At 50.2% G+C, this 23,595-nt stretch overlaps 1 protein-coding gene across 1 annotated transcript in view; it reads right to left on the reverse strand.

Annotated features, from left to right (window-relative positions):
* The window catches only part of JAKMIP1 (janus kinase and microtubule interacting protein 1), a 173,443-nt gene that overhangs the window by 5,376 nt on the left and 144,472 nt on the right, over positions 1-23,595 (reverse strand). Inside the window, exons 14-19 of the mRNA XM_032135397.2 lie at positions 21,030-21,131; positions 20,262-20,315; positions 19,293-19,358; positions 12,609-12,677; positions 11,089-11,166; positions 7,673-7,876 (exon numbers count right to left, since the gene is read on the reverse strand). Of these exons, the coding sequence (XP_031991288.1) occupies positions 7,673-7,876; positions 11,089-11,166; positions 12,609-12,677; positions 19,293-19,358; positions 20,262-20,315; positions 21,030-21,131 (573 nt within the window). The remainder of the gene's footprint in view (positions 1-7,672; positions 7,877-11,088; positions 11,167-12,608; positions 12,678-19,292; positions 19,359-20,261; positions 20,316-21,029; positions 21,132-23,595) is intronic.

Raw genomic sequence — 23,595 nt, forward strand, 5'->3', positions numbered from 1 at the left:
AGCAGCTAATAAAGGGCATGGGTGGGATGTGACACCAAGTCACGTACTTGTCCAAGATTTATTTAGCTGCAGCCTGGGGGCTGGGGGGAGGGAGGGAGAAGGGCAGAGGAGGTCAATGCTGGTGGGAGCCACTGCACCAGCATCCACCCTGCCCTCTTAGAACCCCACTCAGCATGTGGTACCAGAGTGACCGACAGACCCGGTTTGCCCAGGACTTTCCTGGTGTAAGCCCCAGGAAACCCCTCAGTCCTGGGCAAACCGGGACTCTTAGTTACCCTCCTTGGCGCCGCACCTGCAGAATTAATTCCCCGGGTGGTTTACTGATCATTCCTTCCCATCCCACACAGCGTCTCCACCGAGGGAATCTGATGAACTCCCCCATTTCCAGATCTTCATGTGCTCACAGGGCTTCTGCCCCATCAAGGGCCCCACCAAGGTGGGTATCCCTGGGGCAACTCTGCCCAGCGGGCTGCTGGCCCTTGTCTGCCCCACACGGGATAAAGACCTCATACATTGAGACGATGCTGGGAGGCAGAAGGGTGGATGAGTCCAGCCAGCAAAAATTAAACGTGGGGTCACCATAGGCCTTTATTCAGGCCCAGAGAAGCCATCTCACATTCTGTAGGGCAGTGATTCTCCAGCCTGTGTCAGCATCACCCAGAGAGCCTGCTCAAATGCAGATTGCCAGGCCCCGCCCACAGAGCTTCTGCCTCAGCCCAGCTCGGGTGGGACCTGAGTGAAAGTTGCACTCCAGCAAGCTCCTGGTTGATGAGGATGCGGATGGTCCGGTGCCCCTGCTTTGAGAATCACCAGTGCGGGCACATATAGTCACTCAGTAAATAGGGTTCCATATGCCTGGGCCTGTTCCAGTCCTGGGGAGAAAGACAAAGTCCCTCCCCTTATAGTCCAATTACGGTTCAGACAATAGCAGCATACACATAAATAGAAAGGGCATCAGATGAATACAAATGCCATCAAGAAAACCAACAGGGGCCGGGCACAGTGGCTCAAGCCTATAATCCCAGCACTTTTGGAGGCCGAGGCAAGTGGATCACCTGAGGTCAGGAGTTCAAGACCAGCCTGACCAACATGGTGAAATGTCTCTACTAAATATATGAAAATGAGCCAGGCATGGTGGTGCGCTCCTGTAGGGAGGCTGATATAGGAGAATCACTTGAACCTGGGAGGTGGAGGTTGCAGTGAGCCGAGATTGCGCCATTGCACTCCAGCCTGTGTGACACGGCAAGACTCCATCTCAATAAATAAATAAATAAAGAGGCATGAGAAGGGGTGAGGTATCGAGCCATGGGCTGGAGGAGATGTGGAACCCAGCAGGGACCTTCGATAGTTCACCAGATGCACAAGAGGGGAAGGGAATTTCAGGTGGATGCAACAGCATGTGCAGGAGGCCAAGGGGCCTGAGGTGGGGGGTCGGGGACAGAGTTCAGAGGGTCTGGAATGGCCCATGTCCCGATGAGGTGCTCACAGCTTTGGGGTTGCCATGGAGAGCCAGTGACGGGTTCTAGGCAGGGAAATGATGAGCTTTTGATTTCAGGATGATCACAGGGTCAGCCGAACAGAATGGATTCCGCAAAGGAGACAGAAAAAAAGATGATTCTCTCAGATCCGTGACCTTGGGCAGTTATTCTGCCTCCCTGAGGCTTGGTGTCCTTATCTATAGATGGGTGCTGCCCACATCTAAGGATTTAACAAGCAAATTTGTACCAAGTGTTTAGAGCAGAGCTTGGCACTGAGCACTCCATACGTTATTTTTTTTAACTGGTAATTTTCTACTCTCTCCCACCCGCAGGGAAAGGTGTGACCTTAGTCTGGTAGTGGCAGGAGTTTCCCGGCAAGCCCCTCACATGCAGGGTGGCTGAGGAGCTGCTGAGGAAGCAAGGCCTGCAGCCTGAACCCGGCTTGAATTCTGGGCCCCAAATGTAGCAGCTGTTGCGCTCTGGGTGAGTGACATGATTTCTCTGTGTCTGGACCCCTCTGCTACAATATCTGTGTGGGACCCCGTGACACCGAGGGTGAAATGGGATCTGTAGGGCAATGCTTTGTAATCTAATGTCCGGCTTTACAGCTTCCAAAGAACTTCTGAGAATCCCCCAGGAACAACTCCTGGGCTTTAAAAATCAGCCTGACAACCTGGCTCTCATTCTAATATTTCTTGATATTCATGCTTAGGAAACAGTGTCTCATCAGAGTGTGGGAGGCCAGAAAGAGCAGTGAGTAAGAGTGTCCTCATCTGATGACCTGGGTTCACAGTTGAGCTCTGTTGCTTCCTGGCTGTGTGACCTTGGACAAGTTGCTTACCTTCTCTGAGCCTCACTCTGCTCCCCTGTGAAAAATGGCATCAATGACCTGTCCTCATAGGACTTGTGTGAGTTTCATTCAATGAATGTCTATTGAGCCCCTTCTGTGGATCAGCGCCAGTCTGCCTTCCTGGGCTGGAATATTGCCACAGCACCTAGAACAGTGCTTGGTACACGAATGTTAGAACAACTCAAAACAAAACAAAACAAAACACAAAACACAGCTCCATGATGGCCAGCAGAGGCATCTCTGAGAGAGGTGGACAATGCAGCTGTGGCGGTTGGAAGGGGCTCTAGAGGGCTTCGAAGGTCAGACTAAGCAACCCAGACTTTGTACTCTGGGCACTAGGGAGCCAGTGAGGGTCTCGGGGGAGGTGCTGTGGTGGTGCTCTGTGTTAGGAAGGCTTTGGCAGAGAAAGAGACAATGGAGAGGGCATTGCCATCATGGATTGTCCCAGCAGATGTCTCTGCAGGCCAAGTGTGGCTAGGAAGTGAAACCAGTGCTACTGAACCCTCAGAGAGGGTCAGGACAAAGTGAATTACACCAGTGGCTTCACTCCAACCTTCACTCAGGCAGAACCTTTTACAAAAGTGCAGAATCATTCTGTTGGGAAAGGTGCCATTCACTAATGGATGTTTTCACATCCTCTTTTCCTCTTAGTTAACAGGGCTGGAAAATGCCAATTTCAGCTGGGGCCAGGCAGGGGACATCACTGCACCCTGTGGGCCGGATTCCAGGCAAAATACAATGGTAATGTCCACAGCAAACTGGGAGACTGGGAGGGTCTGTCCATGGTTGAAGCGGGCAGCCAGTGCTTGGGCCAGATCAGAAGTGGAGTGAATGTTGCCAGAGCACCTGGTTGTACTATGTAGTGTCACCCGTGTTGAATACATGAGTGTTAGGGATTATTATGAATATAAAGGTGAGAGAAGACATGATAATGATTAGGTTGGGTTAGAAAAGCCAAGTGCAGCAAATGTTAGCTGATATTCATTGAGTGCTTACTTTGTGAGCACTTTAGATAAATTCTCCATTGACCACAACACTTCAAGTTGTGTGCGTTGATTGTACCCATTCTACAGACAAGAAAATTGAGGCTCACGGAGGTGAACTAACTTGCCTCAGGTTACACCATAACTAGGGGCAGGATTTGAATAAAAACCTGTCTGACCCGAGAGCTTATGGCTCCTAATGCTGCATCATAGCTTTCCACATATAAACTTTAAAACATTAATTTTTATGTTCCTAGAGGGGAAAAAAATCACTGTAATGCAGGTTTGAATTCCTTCTCTTTGGAAAAAAAATGTAGGTTTTGCAATACTCTTTTGAAAATACCAGATTTCTGGAGACTATCAAATGATAGCAACTAGCAAAGACTCGCAAAACATCAATAGTGAACCCTTAGGGGGTCATGCAGTGCGGAGACCAGGGTTCTGGCAGTGGACTCAGGATGGGCCTGGCCTGGAAGGGTCACTTTGTGGCTAGCTGACCTTCATCCAGCTGTTTCGTCTCTGTGCCTTCATCTCTCCATCTGTTTAAGCTGGTTTGAAGACTTAATTAGGTAGCCAAACACCTGTTTTCAAACAGGTGTTTTAATGAGGCTCATTACAACCACTGTTTCAGGGTGGTGGTTTCTCTGTAAAATCTTATATACAGGGTACTGCTTTTGAAAATTGCAGCTGTTAGAAAACATAAAGCATTTCCTTAACCACAATCAACTGTTCCCACCTCAGGGGCTTTGTACTTGCTGTTCTCTCTGCCAGGTGGCTGCCCGGCTCACCTCCTTGCACCATTTCAGCCTCTGCCTGTTTCTGACATCCTCAGTATTTATTCGAGTCTTGCTTGTTTCCCCTCCCCAGAATCTAAGAACATCCTCTCCACAGAAGCAGGACTTTGTCCACCGTTCCACTCCCAACAGCCAGAACTGTGCCTGGCATGGGGTGGGTGCTCTACACATAGTTGTTGAATGGAAGCCAGAAGCAGCAGCATCTCATTTCCCCAGCACCATGTGGCCACTGGGCTGGCTGGAAAGTCTGCCCTCTGCCCCGGAATCATACCTAGACCACCCACTTCCAGGAAGACCTGTTAAAGGAAGCATCCAGTAAAACAGATGTGCTGCTAAGTCTGCACCTCTTTTATGAAGGTTCCGGGCTACTGGCTGGGGGCTCCGGGCTCCTGTTGCTACTACACATGTGCAGCACTCCGCGGGGAAGGGAAGCAAGAGTCAGCACTCATCATGGCATCATCAGTTACACTGGGAGAGTTTGGCCAAGCTTTTTCACCTGCAGAGCGACACCGGAGCCTCAAGGCAATGCCCGGAGGTGCGGCTGCTCAGAACTACCCATAGTAAGATGCAGAAGCTGAGGCCAGCAAATGTTAAGCCTTGCTGACAGTTCTGGAGCTGAACTCAAAGCAGGGAGGAGGTAGAACCCTTTGCCCTGGATTCTGCTGCCTGGTGTGCTAGAGGAGGGAGGCAGGGTGATGGGGAAGGGAAGGAATAAGAACTCATTTTCTTACTAAACCAAAAAAGTAACAAGACCCTTACATCCCCCTAGAACTCACAGCCATGCATCTATAAGACTAAGTAAGGTTTGACAACTTGAAGTTGCACAGAAATCACCATGGGATCTTCTTAAATGTGGAATCTCATTCCATAGGCCTGGGACAGGGCCTGAGATCCTGCATTTCTAGCAGGCCTCAGCATCATGCCAGTGTCCCTGGTCCATGAACCACACTGAGTGGCCAGGAGGCAGCACGCTACCTTGGGTATTGACATCCATGCGTTATGACATAAAGAGAGTCCTCTTTCATTGAACACCTGCCATGTACCAGATGAATTGATTTGCATATCGTATCTCATTAAAGCCTCAGAGCAATGTATTGTTGAATAAATGTATTGACTTCAGCTTATATGTACACATCACTGTATTTTAATAAAACTGAGGTCAGAGAAGTTTCAATATTCAGTGGGAGAAAGGAATGTCTACTAATTACTTTCAGCAGAATTCTCAACTAATTTGAAAATGATCCAAAGATAAAGGAAAAGCAATACCAACCCTGGTTAAACTACTGTTCAAGCTTCTCCATGCAATTGACTACACAGTTTGGTAAAAGGAAGTGATTTATCCCATATGATCTTACAGAAACACTGCAAAACACTTGCATTTTAAATGACTCTTTTCTTTAAGGGATGCTAGTCCTCCACTGCCCAGCAGGCAGATACTGCCATGGCTTGCTTTTTGGCTTTTTAAAAAATCACCCAGATCCTGGGTTCATTTCTCAGCATGTGCAGCATGGGGGCTTTACCGGGAGTCACAGTGGAATGTGGCATTGCCCTGTATCTTTACGGTGTCCTCTCTAACCCATCGTACATTTCAGACTTAGGCCACCAAAAGCAGCACATTCCATGAGATTTGAATCCTTGAGTGGGGTAACGATTTTTTTTTTTTTTTTTTGGCTCAAACACACAAACGTCACTCTGTTCTTTGAGCTGGATCTCCTGAACACAAAATCAGTTCCTTCATTGGCTGCACGCTCAGTGAGCAAGTCCTGAAAAGAAGGTACAGTGCTTGGCCTTAGAGACAAGCCGGCACCTGGCTCCTAACTCCCCATCTGCTCCTGCTACCTCCACCCACAGTCTACACTCAGCAAGAATCCATAGTGGTCTGCACTTACTGAGAGCAGTTTACAAGTAATAATTATCTAAACCTTACCATGCCCCAATGAGACAGGAATTGTCATCATCCCCATGAGGACGACAGTGAGGCCCAGAGAGGTTAAGTAATTTGTCCAAGGCCACACAACTAAGTGGGAGAGCCAGAGTTCAGAGCCTGGCCATCTGGTCCCAGTGTCTGTGTTTTCAGCTTCTTTGCTGCCCTAAGCTGACCCACACCATGCTGCTCTGCTGCCCAGAATGCCCTTTCCCTTTGATGGTGATGATGATTGATTTATGTTAACTTTGCTAGGCCATGGTACCCAGATATTTGGTCAAATATTCTAGATGTTGCTGGGCATGGTGGCTCATGCCTATAATCACAGCACTTTGGGAGGCTTAGGTGGGCGGATCACTTGAGGTCAGGAGTTTGAGACCAGCCTGGCCAACATGGAGAAACCCCATCTCTACTAAGAATACAAAAAGCTGGATGTGGTGGCGGGTGCCTGTAATCCCAGCTACTCAGGTGGCTGAGGCAGAAGAATTGCTTGACCCGGGAGGCGGAGGTTGCAGGGAGCTGAGATCGTCCCACTGCACTCCAGCCTGGGTGATAGAGTGAGACTCCAAACAAACAAACTAGATGTTTCTGTGGAGGTCTTTTTTAGATGAGATAAACATCTAAATCAGTAGACTTTGAGTAAAGCAGATGAGCCTCCATAATGTGTGTGTGTGGTTCATTCAGTCACCTGAAGGCCTTGAGAAAAAGACTGAGCTCCCCGAGGAGAGGGGCATGCTGCTAGCAGACGGCCTTCAGGCTTGAACTACAACAACTCCTCCCTGGGGCTCTGGCCTGCCCTCCAGACTGTGAACTTGCCAATCTTAATCTACAGTTGCATGAGCCAGTTCCTTAAAATAAGTCAACCTCTTTCTCTCTCTTTCTCTCTCTCTCTGCCCACATCTCCCTTCTTTTTTCCTTCTATGACATCCCTCCCCACCGGTAATCTAGATCCTTACTATCTGGGTGACCTTCAGGCACATGAGTTAACCTCCCTGAGCCTCAGTTCTCTCGTCTGGAAAATGGACATCATAGTGCCCACTCGTAGGGTCCATGAGATAAGGGACCTGCAGTGCAGGGAGCCACCACCTGACACACGGTGAGCACCCGACAAATGCTCTGCATGCTGCTGCTTCTTTCCCTTCATTGTCAATCAGGAGTCATGAAGCCCGCAGCTCCCCATGTGTTCAGTAGCACATGAAACTCACACGCAACATCGAACCTTGGAAGACATTGAGGTTTTCAGACGTACAACTGGTACAGCTTCCGGGCCCAATCCTCAAATGAGCTGCCATCACAAAAGGCAGCAAAAAAGCAAACCGTTCAGCGGATGCCTCCCCGTAACCAGCATCTGACCTGGAAACAGCGTGCAGATGCTGGAGGAGGAGGGCCGAGGGAGAAGGCACTTTGGTTTGGGTGAATGTTTCAGCGTTTGCTCTATAGAATGCCCAAGTGCCCCACGTCTTGCCCCGTCACAGGGAGTTATGATGGGCATCTATGAAATCTTGCTTCTTAGAAACTTGCTTTACCCCCAACTCTCCCTGGAACGAGCCTGGGGCACTCAGAGGCCCATCAGGGTGCCAAGGTGCACACAGGACGACAAGGGTGCCAGGGGTGCTGTGGGCACAGCAGCTGTTGCCGCCTACCTGCTGGGCCTGCTGCAGAAGCTCCATGCGCTCCCGCAGGATCTGGCTGTCGAACTCGCGGCTCTGCCTGAGGATCTGCCTGCGCACCTTTTCCACAGCAGCCTGCAGGTCCTCCCGCTGGCCCTCACTCAGCGCCTCACCGGCCCTCCGCCCTGGCTCCTGCTGCAGCGCTGTGTACAGTGTGGCCTCCAGGTCTTGGATTTTCTGAGGACCCCAGATCACACAGACAGAGGAAGGTCACAAGGAGGTGGACAGGAACCACCAGAAGGCTGCTGCCAGTGGAGGCACAGTCAGGGAGGGGGTTTCAGGCAGGGAGGGGCAGCTGGCAGGGGCCAAGCACAGGGCCAGCAGTGCCCGGGGCAGCAGGCTGTGAGGGAGCAACTCGGCCCCGTGCACTTGTCATTTTTTACTCTATTCAATCCAGATGCCCCTACTATGCACAAGAGGGGACAAGGGCAAGAAGAAAAAGTAATCATAACATTCCCTTAAAATGCATGACTCAAACAGAGGTGCAATTCACCTGGGTTTTCTTTCATCCTTGGCTTCCAGTTGGCTCTCCTCACCTTGGAAATGAATCTCCCCTTTTCTAATGGGTGCCAATGGGAAAATATGTCTGGATTTGCACACATTTGGTTTTCAGCTGCCTTAAGAATGCAACTCTAGCCCAAAGCAAGCAGTGGCAATGTTTTAATTGCCCCTAACCCCCAACAAAAGCAAGACACCCTTTGTTGGCAAAGCTGAATGAGACATTAGTGACCACCTGGGGATCCTTGTGAAAGCTGAGTTGTCATCATTACAGGATGTTACTCCTTTTCACAACAAGACACTTAAATATAGCCATCTTATGGGAATGTCTAAGGACAAAAGAAAATTACCTACTTTTCTGCCTTCCTAAATCCCCACCCACACTCCTTACTAAGGAACAGCTACTTCTCTCCCAAAGAAACTACAGGTGGTATAGAGGAACCATGAGTTTTAACAGAAACATGCCACTGAGGCAGAGGTTAACCATTAGCCCTCCGTCACCAAGGCGGAGGCTAACCAGTAGCCCTCCATCACTGAGGCAGAGGCTAACCAGTAGCTCTCCATCACCGAGGCAGAGGTTAACCCAGTAGCCCTCCATCACCCAGGCAGAGGCTAATCGGTAGCCCTCCGTCACTGAGTCAGAGGTTAACCCGGTAGCCCTCCGTCACCGAGGCAGAGGCTAACTGGTAGCCCTCCATCACCGAGGCAAAGGCTAACCCGGTAGCCCTCCGTCACCGAGGCAGAGGCTAACCCAGTAGCCCTCCATCACTATCAGGCCACTTGCTCTTCAAGTCTCCTCTGGCTTCTCCCCGCTGGGATCCCGGCCCATAGGGCCAGACTGATTTTAACCAACAAACATGATCACCTTCAGCTCTGCCCATCCCAACAGTTGCCCCTGGGGAACTAGAAGGCTGGAATCTGTTCCCTGGCAGAGCTGGGGGGCCCCCAGATGGGCTCCACATGGAGCAAACCTTGTTGGTGCCTGCAGGCTCATCCCTTCTCTACTTAGCAGCCAAGCTCCCAGGACACCCCTGCGTGGCCAGTTTCCAGATGGAAACGCACCACTCGATTCTGGAAACCCTGTTGCAGGCCTGCCCCACCTCACTCAGCTCAGTGACAAAGGGACACAGGCTTGCATCTGGCACCTGCTGTCCTGGCCCCAGCATGGACACATGGCCCTGCCACTCTCTCAGAGCGTTTCACTTCCTGACTGTTCATGAGAATCCAGGGCTGCTTCAGAACTCCTGTGTACCCGTGCGACTGAAATCCCACTGGGAGCACAGTGCCCACGGCAGGCTTTCAAATACTCCAAGTGTGAAGGTAGCTTCTATATGGTGGCAGAACCAGCATGCAGGGCCCTCTTCTGCAGATCCAGCACTCTGAGGGGCCCCTCAGACCTTCCTGAGTTGGTGCTTAGACAAAGGAAGGGTGGACCCCAACGTGTCCCGAAGTGCGTTTTAGGAAATGCCAGTTCTGCAAGATGTCCCTTGACAAAAGGTTCAGTGATCCACTGAACTTGGCACAGCACTTGCTTACATTCCTCTTGGAGTCTCAACTCACCCTTTAGCACTCTAAGACCCCAAGAAGTCCTTCAGAGTTTTCCAACTTACTCTATTGCGCTACACTTTGTGGGACCCTAGCTTCCATCTAAAATCACATTCCTTGGAGATTTTTGGGAAACGCTAGAGAAGAACAGGGATGCATGACGGAGATGGACCATCCTGCAGGATTGTCCTGGGTCCTTCAAAAGGACCAAGCCTGGACCAAAACAAGGAACAACCTAAAAGATTAGAGAGGCAGGAGACAGACCAGGGTACAGATGAGAATGTCTCCATTCGTTAGTTGCCCTCAACACTACTGAAACATCGTGTAACCAGAAACAAGAGCCCAGAGGGAAATGCTGTGTCTTGATAAGGCTTAGTTCATTCTGATCTTCTACATCTCCTGCTTCTAGTCTCAAGGGATTCAAGCCTCACAGCCTCAACAGGAAGGGCCAAGGGTCATAGCTAGTTGCACCGGCCTTCACGTCTAGAATCTCCTGTCCATTTGAGCTAAGCCCAGGCTACCTGCTCTCTGTCTTCCCGGAGCCTGTCATGGGAAATAGAGTTTTAAAGTCATTTTTTTTTAGTGATTGGCTCTGCATTTTTGTAGGTGCAAATCCATTTTTGTAAAATGACTTTAACTACAAATGATCTGGGCAGAGATTTGCTCAAGACTCTGTATCACACTAGCTTCTTCCTACAAGGAATGACATTGAACTCTAAATTCTCTCTCCTGCAGGGACAAGTTTCTATGATCTTACTCAACTCCCTGCCACTCCCAAGGAGAATTTCTCTCTGTGCCAGGAGCACTTAGCTTTGAGTGTGAGGACACAGGAGCCTGAACATCATCCCACTGTACTTTAATCACCAGGATGCCCAGAACCAATTTTGCAACCCAAATGCAATATTACATCCGACCTTACACCTCGTCCCTTCGCTTCTGAAAATCACCTGGCCTCATCTAATTGCTTTACCTCTGCATTCCTTTGTGATCATCTCTTTTTCCTCTTTATAGGAAAACTTGCTTTGGGACTTTAAGTCTAAATATTTAAGTAAAATCAAACGTATAAGAAATATAGTTTCTTCTCATTCATCTCAAATGATTACTAGAATTTAAGAAGCATGTCTAAGAAACCATTAAAGTAACTCTGAATATTTTTGAAAATCACGATTGATTTGGAAAAAGGGACAATCTGTACGGTCATTCCAGTCACAAGGTGGAGATGGCATTTTTATCGCTCCTGTTTGGCACTGGGGAGCGCCCTAAATGCGGTTTCAGCCCCAGAGGAAAAAGCAGCCTCTAATGTGGAGTCTAAGAAGCCAAAGTGTCAAACCCACTTCTGGTCCTACCAGGTAAGCCTGGTCAAGGGCTTGCTTCCGGTAGTCGAGCTCCTCTTCCAGGTAGCCCTTCTGCCTGCTGAACAGGTCCTGAGAAAGAGGGAGGTGCCATCAGGGACCAGCGTCAGAACAGGTATCCATGACAGCTTCAGAGCCCGTTTGCTAGAGAGTGGCAGTCTCACCGAATTGGGGGCACTCAGATAAGAAGGGACTTGGTGCTCTTCCCCGTTTGCCCCCACGTGAATCACCCAGCAGGAGCCTCACTGACCTGGGGCACCCTTGACAGCCACACCTGGATCCTTGGTCAAGACTATCCCATTCCTCCTGCTTCCCTGGCTCTTGGGTACCTGACTGTAAAGAAGGGACCCACTTCAAACCCAGGGGCAAGTCACAGGAGTCCTTCTAGTTTCCTCCTGCTACGTCCTAGTGGCCCCTGAAGACCATCTTCATGGTTCTCAGATGTGGCTCTTCCTTCCTGCCTGAATTGCATCACCCACCTCCCGACTGGTCTCACTGAGCACACTTCTCCCTGCCGCCCACATACCTGGGTCACTCTCTCAGACCCTGCAAGCATGATCTCTCCAGAGTGCAAATCTCTTTTTATGACTGATTTGAGGGTTTCAGGGTTAGAATTCATCTCCTGTAGCCACTTCCTTTTATAGACAAGGAAGGAGAGAGCCAGGGAGGACCAGAGCCTTGCCTTAGATGCCACAGTTGAGTGATGGCAGAGGTGGGAGTAGAAACCCAGGCCTTCTGGCACCAGTCAGGGCTCTTGCCGCACCACACCCTGCTCCTAGACCACACTAGTTCTTCCACCTTCCTCCTTCTCCTCCCATTTCCATTTCTCCTTGGAGAACTCGAATGGGCCTTTGACTACTCAAGAACCACGTCTTCTGGGAAGCCTTCTCTGTCCTCCCCAGGCTCCCCATACATCCGTAGTTCCAGTGAATAACCACCATCACCATTTATCAGGTACCCAAGGTGCCAAGCACAGTGCAACCCTGGTTATGTATGTAGCATTTCTCATCCCACAACCCAGCACAGCACAGATTGGAATTTCCCATTCATCAATGAGAAAACTAAAGTCCAGTTTCCCAAGCTTTCATGGCCAGCAAAGGTTTGAGCCTCGCCCACGTGTTCCTAGAGTCACTGCGCCAGCATTTCCATATCTGGGCTGTGTCTCTCCTAACATCCTCATGCTGCATTCATGTGAGCTCATGAACGCATGACCCTGCAGGCCTATGAGCTTGCTCCTGGTGGCAGGGACCCCACTTAATCATTACTAAGCCTCTAATCCTGGCATAGCACCTGGGACACAGCAGAGGCTCTGAAAATATGTATTTGATGAGTAATTGAGTGAGTGAAAGAGTAAGTAAATGGGTGACAATTACTTAGAACAACCACTGGGGCAAAAGCAAAATTGAGAAATGCATGCAAATCATTAGGAAAACACATGCAAAGCCTTCCTGCAAATCGACCTCTCTGAGCTCTTTGAACCCTCTCCCGTACCCCCAGGCAGTCAAATGTTTTACCTTCTCCTTCTCCAGGTCCAGCATCTTCTGGGTCAGGGCGGCCTCGGTCCCCTCTATTTGCTTCAGCCACTAGAAAACAGCAGGGACAGGAGGGGTGCAGCAAAGTGAGAATCAGAACCCAAGGGGCTGTGGAATTTCACAGGTGTGTGAATTTCACAGATGAGCTTCCTCAGAGTGTGCTCAGGAATGGGTCAGGTCACGGCACACACATGCCTGACCTGTGGATGGTGTGGTTGTGTGTGCATGGTCCAGCCTGTATGTGCAGGAGGTCATAGGTGTGAGTGTGACATGTACGTGGTGTGGAAGCTGGATTCAGAGCCTGGGTGGACTTGAGTGTGGGTGGCTGCGAGTGTGTGCAGCAGAGGAAGTGGCGTGGTATAGCTGATGTTACTGAGTGCCTGCTCTGTGCTGATGCTTCACGCAGGAGACCTCATCTGGCCCTCTTACGACCACCCCATGCAGTAGGCAGCGTCACCCCCATTTTGCAGGTAAAGACATGGAGGCTGAGTTAAGTAACTTGTCCAAGGTCACACGGGTGCAGAATGGAGATTTGGAACCTAGCCTGCAGGATGCCAAAGCCACTGCCATCATCCCTCCAGCAACGTGAGTTGGAGCAGCCCAGAGTGCCCGGTGCCACCATGAGAGGAGGTGGAATCACACACAGGGTAGGGGGTGTAGGAGCATGAAAGCAGGGTTCATGCCAGGACATGAGGGCACAGGCACGGAGAGTATGGGGTGAACAGGTGGGGCGTGCACCTGAGCGGCAGGTAAGGGAGTGGGAGCTCTGTCCACGTTCCCTCTGGGGTCTGGGCTGGGGGTAAGCACGGAGGCAGGTGTCATACGCGGATGTGCCTCCACGAGGAGCCCCTAAAACGGGAGGAAGTCCAGGCCAGCACAGGGTGGCTGCCCTGTGGGGGAGGGCCGCGGGGAGGTCAAGGCACCGAAAGGTGTCCGGGTTTGACAACACCATTGACCTCCTCATTGCTAAGGCTGTCGGATGGCCTCCTGCTGCCAGGCCCCAGCTGCAGAGTGCCCTCTTTCCCGACCCCAGGCCCCGCTGTAGAGTGCTTTTCCCGACACCAGATCCCGGTTGTGGAGCGCCCCCTTTCCTGACTCCACGTCCCGGCTGCAGAAAGCCCCCTTTCCTGACCCCAGGCTCCCCTAGCTTCCTTGTATTCCTTGCTTTCCCCCTCTTCTGGCGGCAGCTGGTCACCCTCACCAGGTCACCCTGCACTCATGAGGTCCTGGAGCCCTGCCCTTGGCCTTCTCCACCTTACTCTGCCCTCCCCCAGGATCCATCCTCCCTACTGTCTCTGAAATGTCTCCTACCAGATCTGCCCCACCACGCCCTGTGTGCCACTGCCTCCTGCACCCCTCCACTCCCAAGCCTCAAGGCATCTCTAGGGCCTGCCAGGACCCCTGATGGGGAAAAGTGCCCCCTCCTTCCTTCCGTCCATTTCCAACATATTGGCTTTGCCTCCTTCTGGTTCTCAAACCCACCCACAGCACTCCCTCCCCATCACCAAACCCCCATTCCCCTTTCAGCCCCTGGGTTCATCTCTGAACTCTCCCTACACATCACAAATCCCTTTCTGCCCCCCAGCCAGCAAGTTCCCTAAAAAACACACATGGGCTCATGGAACCTCCCTGCTCTGCTCAGAGCCCTCCAAAGGCATCCCCTCACCCCCGACTACACTGGCAGGGCCCCAGTGTGGGGTGGCCCCTGCAATGCTCACAGCCTCATCAGTCAGCACTCTCCTGTTCCCACTGAAATCCCAGGCCCTGGTTATCCTAACTACACAGAGCTCCTCCAACGTGCCCGGCCTTTCCATGTGCTGTCCCTACCTCTCCTGGCCCCAGCCTCAGCCCCAGGCCTTTAACGAGCTGGCATCACTCAGTCTTCAGGCCCTCAGCTAGCTGTCACCTCCTCCAGGAAGCCTACCCTGCCTGAGTCCATGGGGTCAGCTAACCTCCGTGATGCCCATGTCAGTCATCTTGTGAATGCCTGGTCATAGCACTCACCTGACAAGTGCTGTTGTCTGTTTCACCCCTAACCCCGCTGCCCCCCTTGAAGGTGGGGACCACATTTGCCTCCTGTTGGACTTCCTTGCCTGGGCCAGGGCTTGACACAAGCAGGTGCCTAATAAGCTTCCGTTGAATGAAGGAGAATCGAGGGTATGCAGGCTGGCGTGGTGTGTGCTGTCTGTACAGAGGGGACTAGAACTGGTGGGCTTCTGTCACAGAACTCCCTCCCTGATGTCACAGTGAGCTCAGCCCCCAGTACGGGTTCTGTGCCAGCCATGGTGGCAGCACCCAGCGCCCTGTGCCAGCCGCTGAGGCCAGCACTTCCTTAAACAAGGCTCAGACAAGAGGCGTGGTTTCTTAGAAACAGACAAGCGTATTTTGGATGGGGAGTTACAGGTATTTCATTTTTAATATCCTCGTGCAAGCAGTCATAAAATGAATAAAATTAAAACGGGAAATTCGGGTTTGGAAGATTACAACAAGCTGCTCTCAGAACGGTTTCTACAGAACAGTGTTGAGCTTTGTTGTTGCTGTCGTTTAAAAAATTGCATATAAAAAATAAATTTAACGAGACCTTTTCGGCAACTGGGAGAGAACATGAGAGCAGAGAGAGCTGGCCATGAGGACCCCCGACCACGTGAGATCAGAAATTTCATAACAAAGAGTTTGGCCAGGTAGCTGTGGAGCCTCAGTCACTCCTGGGAGAAACAACATTCATGGTTCTGCTCCAACCCCAGGAGAGGAGGTCTCGGGCTGGGGAGGAGAAGTGAGTCCACCCACAAGGAGGTGCTGATGAACTGAGCAGCCTCGCGGGGGCAGTCTGCTGCAGGGTGGGGGACGCTCTCTGAGCCCCGACTCCCAGGGCCCCTCAGGTGCAGAGCCTGGCTCCCCTGCGACTGGTGGGGCTCATCTCCCCCCTCTCCCTTTGGGGATGGTCCCAAGACTTCGACTCAGGGCCAACTATTAGAACGTCAGACTATGGCTCAGACCTATGCCTCATTCTCCTATCCATCTTTAGTAGTGAGAACACGGCCTTTAAGACATTCCCACCTGGCTGAGGCTGGTGTCTTTTTCTCGATCCACTTGGAACTTGAGGGAGAAGAGATATGACTGCTATGATTTAAAAACCCTCCAACGTCTCGTTCAGTTTCTCTGCGGGGCACGTGCCATGTGCCGAGGTGAGTGAGACCTTGCCCTGATGCTACACGTGGCTAACCAGAGTGGGGCTGATGGGCACCAGGACTGATGCCTGTGCCCTGATGACTGGCACAGAGATGAGGAAAGCACATGCCCAGGGCAAGATGCTGTTTGCAGCGAAATCAACACAGGCACATCATAGGACCTTCCTTCAGGTTGCACTTCACCTACACACTAAGCAATTGGCTTCGAGGCCGGGTGAGGTGTCTCATACCTGTAATCCCAGCACTTTGGGAGGCCAAGGCAGGTAGATCACTTGAGGTCAGGAGTTTGAGACCAGCCTGGCCAACGTGGAGAAACCCATCTCTACTAAAAATACAAAAATTAGCCAGACATGGTGGCGTATGCCTGTAATCCCAGCTGCAGAAGGCTGAAGCATGAGAATCACTTGAACCTGGGAGGTGGAGGTTTCAGTGAGCTGAGATCATGCCACTGGACTCCAGCTTGGGTGACAGAGTGAGACTCTGTCTCGAAAAAAAAAAAAATTAATGCCTCTAAGGGAACATTGACACTGACTTCCACTTATTTGGATACCCGTATGGAATGACAATTTTTAAAATAAGGAGTATTTAGTGGAGCGGGGCTTAACTGGGGCCTGTCAGCAAGCCTCCTCTGGCAGTGACATTGCAGGTGCCCGCCCCCTCTGCAAACTTCCCTGCAGTGCCTGTCGGCTCTAGGGTGACCAGCTTGTCCTTGTTGGCCCATGACTGTCCCTGTTTTAGCACTGCAATTCTCACATCCCAGGAAAGCTGTCAGTCCCAGGCAAAGCAGACCGTCAGTCCCCTAGCGGTCCTGCCAGGTTCTCAGGGGGTCCCGCTGATGCAGTTCCCACCCCACATGAGGGTCCATTTCTGGACCTGAGAAGCTCTCACACCAACATCCTCTCCAAGCTGGGAGAAGACGAGCGGCAACTCCCAAGCTTACTGGACCTTTATCCACAGACAAATGGCAGGGCCAGTGTTTCCTAGAACCCAACCTGAGAAAACTCTGGTTTAAGTCCATTCCTCAAAGATGCGGAGCTGGGCACCTCTGTGCCAGGCTCAGAATCGGGGCCCCATAACCATCAGTAGGGGTTGTGAGGGGCTGGCAGGCTAGGGCGACTGGCATGTCTCTCTAGCATGTAGGGCACAAGGCACGGCACCAAGCTGACCAGCTTGGGGAGGTTGGTGGTCAGGGGCAGGCGGGCGGCAGTGGGGGTGGCAGGGTGCAAGCGGGGAGGTGGGCAGCTGCCAGGCGAGCAGAGCATGGTGAGGGTCAAGGCAGACAGTGGCCGGATCCCAGACAGGTTCTACCTCCTCAGCTGTCCTAGAGTGCTGCTAATCTCACAGATGCCCAGAGGATGAGGAGCGCTGGGGACCTAAGGTGCAGGCCTGGAACAGCTGCTGTGGGTCGGGCGTGGGGAGGGGCACATCAGGAATGGCTCAGGTTGGAGATCTCAGCGTCCTGCATAGGGCTGTTCTCACTGAGGCTGAAAGCCCCCTGCCAGCTGGTACCCTGGCCCTCCAATGCCCTCTGCCCCAGCCCCATGATGAACCAGCCGCCCTGAGTCACCAGCAGGTTCCTGCTCCTTGCTCACCCGGCCCACAGGCATTGACCAAGCATCTCCAGGAAGCAAGCATGGCCCCAGGTGCTTGATTGAACCAGATGGCAATGCCTGATCCTACTGAAATATGCAGCCTCCCGGATTCCAACAGACACTGTGAGCCACCAGGATGCTCGGTGTCATGGCTGAGAGAGACGTGGTGAGAAACCGGCTGAAACCCCTGCAGCTGGCAAGTGGTGTGGCCAAGACCCAAGCCAGGAGAGGCCTCCCCGACATCAAAGCGGACACTGGTGGATGTGACATCTCCACGTCTCCCAGGGCCGTGCTCAGCACTTGACACTAAGATGCTGTTTCTCAGTAAATGTTCCAGTAGATGTTGAATAAACTGAGTCATAAGTGTTTAATCAGCACTTTGTGTGACTACACGGGGCACTGCTGGAGGAGCCCAGAGAGCCATGGAGGGTTTTGCTGCTGGAAAGGAAGGTGTGCTGAATGTGCCCCATGTGCCCCGCCCCGTGCCTGCACCTGCACCTGCACCTGCACCTGATAGCCACCAGCCGGCCAGGTGTGAGTCATCCCCGTCCCGCAGTTCACCTGAAGACACAAGCTCAGCCAGGTTTACTGATGATAGGAACAGGAGAAAGCTGAGTTCCAATCCTCTCACTGCCTACCAGTGTGACCTTGGGCAAGGTTTGGCCAAAAGTCTTGTTACCAACATTTATTATCCTTTACTTGATTGAGGGATTGAACAGATGCCCTGGGAAGGAAATTATTTCTATTTTAAATGCCCTTCCAGAGATTCTGGAATGAATCCCAACTAAGATCATTAGGACCTCGTCACTGCAAAAATAGCATTTTAAAGTTGAACTCATGTGCTTTGAAAGGAAAAGGTCTTTAGCCATAAACAGTTGTGTATTTCTAACACACCGTAAACCAATGTCAAAGGCAAACAAATCAGGAATGTGTTTTGTAACCAACAGGTCAAAAAGTTAATATCTTTAATATGTAAAGCACTCAGAGAAGTCAGTAAGAAAGACAATGATTTGTCAAATGAATGAATGGATGGATGGGTGGACAAATCCAATGGAAAACCCTCAAAATAAATGCAATTACAATTCACAAGGAAGGAGAGGAAAATAGATAATACACATAAAAAAACTCAGTATCACTAGCACTCAAATAAAAATTAAAACAATGACATGATACGGTTTTCACCATCAAATCGGCAAAGTTCTTTGCAGCAGTAACATGCCATGTCAAGCATAAATCAACAACGTGTAAGGCTGCAGGTAGAAGGGTATCTGGTGCCGCTTTTCTGGACACTGTTTTGACAATGCCGAAGTCCTTCAAGACATTCTTACTATTTGTCCCAGTCATTCTGCTTCTAAAATATATCTTATGGGCATATTTTAAGATGTAGATAGAAATTTATGTGTAAAAAATGTGCAGTTTACCACTGCATGATGGTAGAAAAAAATATCTAACAGCTAAGAGGGGCTTAAGTAACAAATGGTATAACCGTGTGATGGAGAGATGCACAGCCATTTAAACACATTTATGAACCATGTTAAATGGCATGGAGGATGTTTCTAAAGCCTGATTGGAAACTGGATGTCAAGTATCATTTCAACTAAGTTTAAAAACAATGGACGCAGGGAAACCACTGGAAGGAAATATACAAAAGTGACAGACTGTTTCTGCCACCGGGTTTTGATTTCCTCCTGTGTCTCTGGGTTTTCTACAGTGAGCATGTGGGACTTCCGTCATGAAGAAAACGGAAAGGCATGCATGTGCACGTGCAGACGCAGACGGACTGGAACGCATGCTCCCACGCAAAGCAAGACGCCAATGTACAGTTTCTTGTATGGTGCTGGGAAGCTGGGACAAGGTGTGAGCACAGAAATGCCGCTGGCTTCTACCTTTTCACACAGGGCAAGCACAGTTCCAGCTTGGATTATTGCAACCTGTTCTTCATTTCTCAAATTCTAAAACACAAAAATGGGCAAGGGCATTTGACACTGGATCCCAAATCCACGTGCAGACAGTCAGCACCAAGCAAGTTTTTTTTTCTGTTGTTGTTGTTGTTGTTGCTTGTTTTATTTTGTTTGTTTGTTTTGAGACGGAGTCTCTCTCTGTCACCTGGGTTTGAGTGCAGTGGTGTGATCTCGGCTCACTGTAACCTCTGCCTCCTGGGTTCAAGTGATTCTCTTGCCTCAGCCTCCCGAGTAGCTGGGATTACAGCAGCTGGGATGCACACCACCAAGCCTGGATAGTTTTTGTATTTTTAGTAGAGACAGGGTTTCGCCATGTTGGCCAGGCTGGTCTTGAACTCATGACCTCAGGTGATCCGCCCGCCTCAGCCTCCCAAAGTTCTGGGATTACGGGCTTGAGCCACCATGCCCGGCCAACACCAAGCAACTTTCCTAGCTTCTCTCCGAGCTGCACCTGAGAGTCAGCTCCCTCTCGCTAATGGGGCTAGCACCTCAGGCAGACAGCTCCTGTCCCTCTGGTCGGGAACATTTCACAGAGTGGCACTAAGCTTTTGTGAAACATGGCTACATTCAAGCTCATCTTTCAGGACGGCAAAAAGATCCCTTTCTGATTTCAGCAATCTCGTGTGACTCCACCTGAATTCTGGGTAGGGGTTCTGAGGCCTTCCCGTCCCCTCCTCACTCACAGGCCAGGGGAACCTAACTTCGGAACCCCACTTCTGACGAATGCCATCCCCACCACCCACACAGGAACACGGCCATACAAAAGCCTTACATTGTACTTCTTAGATCTCTTACATCAGAGAGAAATTAAAAACAAAACAAAACAAAAGTCACACAGAATACACCCAGATCAAAACAAGAACACGAAAGCAGAAACCGATCGCTCATAGTTACCCCGTTATCGCCAAGGATATCTAATTTCTTCATAAGTTCAGAAACATTCACATCCTGGAAGAGATTTCCAATGTTCATTTTTGTGTGAGCTACAGAGACCAGCCATACCAATTTCTAGGGCCACGGCCTTTCCTCTCGACAAGACACCGCGCTCTCTCTTTTCTTTTCCGGCCAAGTTTTGCACCCAGCCGTTCCTCTGGGGAGTGAGGGAGAGAAGGCATAACTGCTGCTCATTTGCTGAGCTCATTTACACCAGCATAAACACTGCTTTCTAGAAAGGCCATGGAATCGGGTGAGTCAGGACGCTGTCCCTGGGGCTGAGCAGGGCTCTAGGACATGGCAAACCCCGGGCCCTTCTGGCAACCACAGCCACCATCTACAGAACCTTGCTGCATGCCAAGCACAGGGCCAGGCACTTGGAGTCTGTTCATGATCTAATTTCATCATCACCCCAGCTTCACGGTGTGGGTATTGTCATTTGGATTTCATAGCGAAGAGGCTAAGGCTCTGAAAGTTTACAGGCCAGAGCAGTGGTGGAGCTGGGGTTCACGCTCAGGGCTGTAGGCCAAGCCTCTGCTGTTTTAAACATATGGGTCAAAATAGAGTCACATTTGGTGATCCTTTAATAAATGGGCAAACTGTGACTTTCAACACAAGGGGTATCTCATGAAAATCAATTCTATCCCAGCACTCCCCCTTTACAGCTGAGCCGGGCACTGAGCGAGCCCTTGGCTGGCATTTAGCAGAGGCACCCCCCAGGCACGCTACCTTAACTCCTTCCTGGTGACAGAACAGCTGGAGAGCGCTGCTGTGGTTCTCGGGGAAGGTGGTGATTTGGAGGTTAAATGCTGGCGACCTCCTCTCTCTCTCCTGGGGAAAAGATTCGGTTTAAAAACAGAATGTGACCGGATTATTTACCACTTGCCATTTTCCCACGTTACTCAGCAAAAACCAAGGAATTCCAGTGGGCACAGATGTTACTAAAAAGCGCGAGTTCGGACTAGAAGCAGCCTCGTCCGTGAACTACGACGTTTTCACGCCTTCCCACGCAGCAGTTCTCCTTTGGAAATGTGTTTACTTCTTCCCTATTCATCTAGGGAAAAATGGTTAACAGGGTACCATGGCTTTATCCATTGTGAGATCAAAACCCAGGAAGTCACAGAATTACAAATTTTAAAAATCACAGTTGCACTAAATTTGAATAGATAGCAAAAGCCACCATCTACGGTTTATTACTCTGTGCCAGGCACACCACTCTCCCGTTTAATCCTCACACAACCCCAGGAAGCAGGCTCATTGCTTTCATTCTGTAGACAAAGAAAAGGTGGTGGCTCAGGGAGGCTGTGTCTGAGGTCCCAGGCTAGCAAGTGGCAGGGCCAGGACCCCAAAGGCTGACTTTCTTTCTTTTTCTTTCTTTTCTTTGACAAATTGGTTCACCCTTCACCTCCAGGTTCAAGTGTTATCCTGCCCAACCTCCAAGTCGGGGTTACAGGGATCACCACCATAGTTTAGTTCTTTTTTTTTTTTTTTAAGTAGAGACGGGGTTTCACCACGTTGGCCAGGCTAGTCTTGAACTCCAGAGACCTCGGGTGATCCACCCGCCTCGGCCTCCCAAAGTGCTGGGATTACAGGCGTAAGCCACCTCGCCCGGCCCCAAAGGCTGACTTTCTCCTCTTTCTAGTACAATCTGCCAATACCATTCACAATTTTTTTTTGAACCACACTAACACAACAAGTGATCATTCTACCCCTGCCTTAGACTTACAGCAAAGCTCAGTTAATTACTAAGGGAGAAAGAAGAGCAAGCCTTTTTCCCAGAAGAGGTATTTATTAATCATACATAAGTGACAAGTTTTTAAAAGGTCGGGAAAACCTAATTACTTACAGGGCTAAAGCACAGTGGCAGAACAGGACTCAGGTCTCAGATGTGTTTCCTGCACAGAATGGACTTTAAACACTTTAGCGATGGACAGATTTGTCATGGTGGGGCAGCAGAGAAAACCTTTTCAAATTACACCTTTAAATCAAACTGCTTTGGTTTGAGCAAAGTTACGGTAAGGTAAAAAATAACACGCTTTGGGCCATTCTAGCAGAATCTAGCTATGGAACCAATGGGCTTCTTGAATAATTCTACTAAGATATGTAGCCAAGAGAGGCACGAATCTAGACAGCAGGGCTTAAGAAGACGCTCTGGGATGAGCCTGAAGGAAAGAGGGAGGGCTGAGCACTAATTCAATCAATTTCCATGAAGCCCTAACCTGACTAACCTAGGTTTGAAACAGTCTAGTAAGAAAACCTTATATCCCTTATTAGCCAAAATAAAAAAAATCAAAAACAAACGAACAAACAAACAAAAAAAACAAATTTCATGATGGTTCCATTCCACAGATGCCTTTCTAACCAGTAAATTTACTTAAATGGCGTCTCCATAGAAAAAGTGGCCCCAAAAGCTCAGATTTTATATGAACAAAAGTCATTTTGTAGGCCGGGCATGATGGCTTATGCCTGTAATCCCAGCACTTTGGGAGGCTGAGGCAGGTGGATCCCTTGAGGTCAGGAGTTTGAGACCAGCCTGGCCAACATGGCGAAAACTGCGTCTACTAAAAATACAAAAATTAGCTGGGTGAGGAGGTGTGTGCCTGTGATCCCAGCTACTAGGGAGGTTGAGGCAGGAGAATCACTCACACTCAGGAGGCAGAGGTTGCAGTGAGCCAAGAGTGCACCACGCCACTGTCCTCCAGCCTGGGTGACAGAGCGAGACTCTGTCTCAAAAAAAAAAAAAAAAAAAAAGCGATTTTGTTTCTCGTGGTTCTGAGGGATGGTGGAGACCATTAAAGAAAACTCCAGTAAACTGGGTAGTGCTTATAGAATTCTCATGAGAAAGACTCATAACAAGGATTTGTGAAAGGTTCTCTAACAGCGGCAGGAGTATTAACAATGACCTCACATAACTTGCAATTCTGTCGCACAAATAAAATGCTCATGTCATGCTGAGCCAAGAGCTGAGTCACTCTTGGTGTGAGAAATACTCAGGCCACAGGTCCCTGCCCACACGACAAGGTACACACGGTCAGTTCTAATGCAGACAGAATTGTAACGCAAGCCGGGAGGAGAAAACAAAATTGGGGAAGCCACAGACACTGTGAAGGTGCTCACTTTGAGGGTTTCACGCATGCAGAGGTTTCAGCTGAGAGACAGCAGAGCCGCGCCACTACAGGTGCTTAGAGAAACTCATCACAAACTTAAGTGATGTTTAAAATGCCAATGATTTTTCAACAGAAACAAAAAAAATATTATGAAGTACCATGAGAGCAAGGCAATACAGTAACACACC

This window comes from Hylobates moloch, unplaced genomic scaffold (assembly GCF_009828535.3).
Source record: "Hylobates moloch isolate HMO894 unplaced genomic scaffold, HMol_V3 SCAFFOLD_17, whole genome shotgun sequence".
Taxonomy (NCBI): domain Eukaryota; kingdom Metazoa; phylum Chordata; class Mammalia; order Primates; family Hylobatidae; genus Hylobates; species Hylobates moloch.